Source organism: Nematolebias whitei, chromosome 8 (genome assembly GCF_014905685.2).
Source record: "Nematolebias whitei isolate Nwh7 chromosome 8, NemWhi1, whole genome shotgun sequence".
Classification (NCBI taxonomy): domain Eukaryota; kingdom Metazoa; phylum Chordata; class Actinopteri; order Cyprinodontiformes; family Rivulidae; genus Nematolebias; species Nematolebias whitei.
In genome coordinates this window covers 1259171-1265079 of record NC_056505.1, presented here as the reverse complement: position 1 = coordinate 1265079, position 5909 = coordinate 1259171, and the positions used below count along the sequence as shown (strand labels likewise).

Genomic DNA, 5909 nt, shown 5'->3' with positions numbered 1-5909 from the left:
ACATTTCAAACAGCTAAAGAGTGGGAGGAGTTACATTAGAAACAAACGACTAGAGTGGGAGGAGTTGCATTTAGAAACAAATGACTAGAGTGGGAGGAGTTACATTAGAAACAAACGACTAGAGTGGGAGGAGTTACATTTAGAAACAGACGACTAGAGTGGGAGGAGTTACATTTCAAACGCTAAAGAGTGGGAGGAGTTACATTTAGAAACAGATGACTAGAGTGGGAGGAGTTACATTTAGAAACAGACGACTAGAGTGGGAGGAGTTACATTTAGAAACAAACATCAGAAAAATGTACAAATACATTTCTAGAAATATAAATACTCCGCTGCTTGGTACTGAAGACTGTTTGTCTGTGTGTTTGTGTGTGTGTGTGCGTGTGCATGTGTATGTGTGTGTGTGTGTGATAGATAACCCACAAGGTCTTGGTCCTTCAGTGAGGTCCGTGTGGCCTGGCAGTGGGTGAGTCCAGCCTTCCTGGACTGGATCATGGACTAGAAGAAGAGCAGGAACAGAAAAGAGTTAAAGCGTCGAAGTGACGAGGAAATAAGAAGCTTTCACCTCAGAAAACATCAAACGATGTTTGCTTCTTTAAAGTCTGAACAAACAAAACACTTCCATCGTTTCTAAAAAAGTTCAATCTGGTCCTCTGGACATTCAACAAAAACAAAACAAAAAATTATTCTATCGTTTCTCAAAACCTGCACAAAACAAAATAGTAGCTTTTTAAAATTCATAAATTCTTTTTTTTGGAATTCAGTAAAATGTGTTGCCGTGTTGTATGGTCCCGACTGAAAGAGCATCCATCTTTTTCCACCAGTAGGATCTTACAAATAAGGAAGAAACAAGCAGCTTTCAGAATGCCAATCACCCGCTGTCTTTCATCCCAGAGATCTGCACTAAACTGATCTCATGTTGAGCAAGAGTACCTCATACAGCACATCTTTTTTTTTCTTTTTCATTTACTCTTTATTTATCCAGGTAGTTTCATTGAGCCACAAGAACTCATTTTCAAGAGACCTGTTTAGGGAGCAGATGGTGGGGTTAAGGGCCTTGCTCAGGGGCCCAGAGTGGCGAATGAGGGTGGAGGCAGGTGTGGGTGTTTCACCTTTTCCACCCACATTTTGATGTTGATGGTACCGGGAGTTGAACCTGCAACTTTTCGATCACAGGCCCATCTTCTAACTTCTTGTGCCACCACTGTCCCATCATGCGCCCCTGACAAACTATTAAACAGTCATTATTTTCCATAATGTAATGATAAAAATGAAACTTTCATATATTTCAGATTCATTGCACACCAACTGAAATATTTCAGGTCTTTAATTGTTTTAATACTGATGATTATGGCATACAGCTCATGAAAACCCAAAATGCTTGTCCCAAAAAATGAGCATATCATGAAAAGGTTCTCTAAACAAGCTATTAACCTAACCATCTGAATCAACGACGTAACTCTAAACACCTGCAAAAGATTCCTGAGGCTTTTAAAAACTCCCAGCCTTGTTCATTACTCAAAACCACAATCATGGGTAAGACTGCCGACCTGACTGCTGTCCAGAAGGCCATCATTGACACCCTCAAGCAAGAGGGTAAGACACAGAAAGAAGTTGCTGAACGAATAGGCTGTTCCCAGAGTGCTGTATCAAGGCACCTCAGTGGGAAGTCTATGGGAAGGGAAAAGTGTGGCAGAAAACGCTGCACAACGAGAAGAGGTGACCGGACCCTGAGGAGGATTGTGGAGAAGGGCCGATTCCAGACCTTGGGGGACCTGCGGAAGCAGTGGACTGAGTCTGGAGTAGAAACATCCAGAGCCACCGTGCACAGGCGTGTGCAGGAAATGGGCTACAGGTGCCGCATTCCCCAGGTCAAGCCACTTTTGAACCAGAAACAGCGGCAGAAGCGCCTGACCTGGACTACAGAGAAGCAGCACTGGACTGTTGTTCAATGGTCCAAAGTACTTTTTTTGGATGAAAGCAAATGTTTCATGTCATTCGGAAATCAAGGTGCCAGAGTCTGGAGGAAGACTGGGGAGAAGGAAATGCCAAAATGCCAGAAGTCCAGTGTGAAGCACCCACAGTCAGTGATGGTCTGGGGTGCCATGTCAGCTGCTGGTGTTGGTCCACTGTGTTTTATCAAGGGCAGGGTCAATGCAGCTAGCTATCAGGAGATTTTGGAGCACTTCATGCTTCCATCTGCTGAAAAGCTTTATGGAGATGAAGATTTCATTTTTCAGCACGACCTGGCACCTGCTCACAGTGCCAAAACCACTGGTAAATGGTTTACTGACCATGGTATTACTGTGCTCAATTGGCCTGCCAACTCTCCTGACCTGAACCCCATAGAGAACCTGTGGGATATTGTGAAGAGAAAGTTGAGAGAACAAGACCCAACACTCTGGATGAGCTTAAGGCCGCTATCGAAGCATCCTGGGCCTCCATAACACCTCAGCAGTGCCACAGGCTGATTGCCTCCATGCCACGCCGCATTGAAGCAGTCATTCATGCAAAAGGATTCCCGACCAAGTATTGAGTGCAGAACTGAACATGATTATTTGAAGGTTGGTGTTTTTTGTATTAAAAACACTTGTCTTTCATTGGTGGGATGAAATATGCTCATTTTTTGGGACAGGCATTTTGGGTTTTCATGAGCTGTATGCCATAATCATCAGTATTAAAACAATTAAAGAGCTGAAATATTTCAGTTGGTGTGCAATGAATCTGAAATATATGAAAGTTTCATTTTTATCATTACATTATGGAAAATAATGACCTTTATCACAATATGCTATTTTTTGAGAAGGACCTGTACATGGACTGGTTTGTGTAAAGTGCATTGTTCTGAAGCACAGGAAGTAATTTAAAAGGTTTAGAAAGCATATAAAGTACTTTGTATTTTGATTCCTTCTTCACATCATAGTGAATTTAGCTTTGCAGAAAATTTCAGATGAACTCGTCTCAAGCCAAATCAAACTTTAGAACCCAGGAGCCCAACTGTTTGGTATCATGATGCTGCTCAATGTAGAAAAATCTAATCAGGTTGAGTCAGGTCCTCTGGATGGATTGTTCTTGTTGAAACATTTTGTCTTATCCAAAATACTTCTTCAGTCTGAGGAGCTGCAATAAACCCAGTATTATAAATAGCACCTTCTCACAGTGGGTCAACCAGTTTGCTGATGACATCCAGAACTAGATGTTCACATGATCAAAGAGGACCATATGTTATGTCTACCAAGGGCACAACATGTTTTAAGGAGGACAGGTGACTCAAACATGAGGGTTCAAACATTCTATTTATTAAAACTGCTTCTTGTGGGGGAAAAAAGGTTAAGAATCCCCACTTCCTGTGTCCAAACAAAAACACAGAACCCCAAAGTACTGAACAGAAAGATGGACCTGGCGAGCCAGTCAAACAGAAGAAAAAGGTACTGCAGGGAACCAACCCTATGCATGGCCGTCTAAGCCACTGCTGGTACCGGACTAAAACTAGAAAAAGTCTAAAAAAAAACACCTATTGCAAAGAAAGAAGGGAGAACAGGACAACCAGTACCACCCGGCCAAAATCACTACAAAAAGCAGAAAAAAAGTAAAAAAAATAGTGTCAGGCTGAGGCCGGTGGCTGCCGCCTACACTGTCGAGACACATCATGGTGACAGGATGAGCAAGAGGAAAAAGAGCCAAAAAACCCTAGGGTGGCCAGAGAACAAGCAAAAAAAAAAAGAAGAGAGCAGAAGAGAGAGAGAGAGAGCTCCCTGGGGCCAGCCTATTTATAGGTGGGTGGAAAACGCCACAGCTCAAAACAATCATATACTAATTACAAAATATATACCATAATTCCCAGGCTACAGAACAGAATCAGAATGCCTTTATTGTCATTATACGCAAGTACAATGAAATTAAGAGCCACTCTTTTTTTCAGTGCAAAAACATGCCTTAAGAAACACACACTAAACACTAACACACACTAAAAATATAAAAAAAATGTAACGCAATATAGATATAATAGCACTATGAAAGTTAAAAAATACAAGTATTACACAATTATATTGCACATGATGGATATCAGTGAGGTAGTTAAGGTGACTGAGAGTATGAAATGTCAGTAGTATTGCACAATAGAAGTCCAGGGGTTTGGGAGGTTAGATGATTAAATCAGTGCATGTGTGAGTTCAGTGTGGTGATGGCTTTCAGGAAAAAACTGTTCTTGAATCTGTTTGTTCTTGTTCTGATGCACCTGTAGCGTTTCCCTGAAGGTAGCAAGTCAAACAGTTCAAAACCCGGGTGTGAACAGTCCTTGATTATGCTTTCTGCTCTGTTGAGGCAGCGTGATGTGTAAATGTCCATCAGGGAGGGGAGAGGGCAGCCAATTATCTTTTGTGCTGTTTTGACCACTCTCTGAAGCCTCTCCCTGTCAGCCAGGGTGCAGCTGCCGTACCATACTGAGATACAGTACGTCAACAGGCTCTCGATGGACGAGTGGTAGATGGTCAGCAGCAAGTTGGTGTTCAGGTTGTGCTTCTTAAGGACTCTTAGGAAGTGTAGTCTCTGCTGAGCCTTCTTGATGACCGCTGTGGTGTTCTCTTTCCAGTTTAGGTCAGCAGAGATATGGACACCAAGAAATCTGAAAGTGTGAACCCTCTCCACACATTCGCCATTGATGTAAAGGGGGGCTAGGTTGGTGCTGTGCTTCCTGAAATCAATAATTACCTCCTTGGTTTTTTTGATATTCAGAGCCAGATTTTTCTCTGAGCACCAGGTTGCTAGCTCCAGGACCTCCTGTCTGTAAAATGTCTCATCTCCCCTTGAGATTAGTCCGACCACTGTGGTGTCATCAGCGAACTTGACGATGAGGTTGTTGTTGTGGGCCGGGCTGCAGTCATGGGTGTAGAGACAGTACAGCAGCCACCTGTCACTAAGCTGCACATATTAAATTTAAGATGAATGTCATGGTCAGCGCCCCCCGCTGACCCCCCCATTGGCCCCTGTCTCACACTCACTCCCTCCTGCTATTGTTACAGCCCCTCATGCCATAGTTTCTCTTCCTCTGCTTTGTAATGCCTATCACCCATCTCCAGCTCAAGCCTACTCCTTCCAAGCCATGCCACACCTCCCTTGTTTCTCACAGCAATCAGCCCTAATTCCACTCACCTGTTCAGCTCTCATCTAGCTCACCTGCTCTGCACCATTTATAAGCCCCATTCTCACTCTCCACCAGTGCCAAATTATTACACCACTCATGGGTCTCAAATCTGGATTACCCAACCACAGACCATGAACAGCTTCATTCTGCTCTGCTGCTGCAGACAACAGCACCTGCCACGTACAGACTGAGAAGATTGGACTCCCACCTGGACAATAGGTAGGAGTCCAATCTTCTCAGTCTGTACGTGGCAGGTGCTGTTGTCTGCAGAAGCAGAGCAGGATGAAGCCGTTCATGGTCTGTGGTGGGGCAATCCAGATTTGTGGTCCAGTAGTGAAAGCAAAGATCAAACAAGGGGAAGAAGAGAAGAGAAACCAGAACCGAAACATAATCCAAAGGGGAGTCAAGGGAGAGCAAGGGTCATTACCATGGTCTGATATGCAGAAAAATCCAGAGAGGGCAAGGCAAGGCGAGAAGTCCAAAAACAGACGAGGGGGCAAGGCAAGACAAGGCAAGAGACAAGGCATGAAATTGGCAGCCAGAAGGGCAGTCCAGAGCTGTTCCAGGGCTCGGGTGGTCAGCCAGGAGGTCGTCCGACAAGTAGCAATGTCCAGGGTGAAAAGCCGGGCGACCCTCCAATACCTCGAGATGGGGCCACATCTGCAGCAGGTGATGCAGACATGGAGGCCTGTGGCACTGCAGCAGATGGCATGGAGGGCTGTGGCGCTGCAGCGGGCAACATGGAGGGCTGTGGCGCTGCAGCGGG

General features: G+C 44.5%; 1 protein-coding gene across 1 annotated transcript in view; it reads right to left on the bottom strand.

The window, feature by feature from the left end:
* Positions 1 to 5909, bottom strand: part of LOC119412961 (protein unc-13 homolog B) — a 141509-nt gene that overhangs the window by 107769 nt on the left and 27831 nt on the right. Inside the window, exon 6 of the mRNA XM_037679971.1 lies at positions 424 to 498. Within this exon, the coding sequence (XP_037535899.1) occupies positions 424 to 498 (75 nt within the window). The remainder of the gene's footprint in view (positions 1 to 423; positions 499 to 5909) is intronic.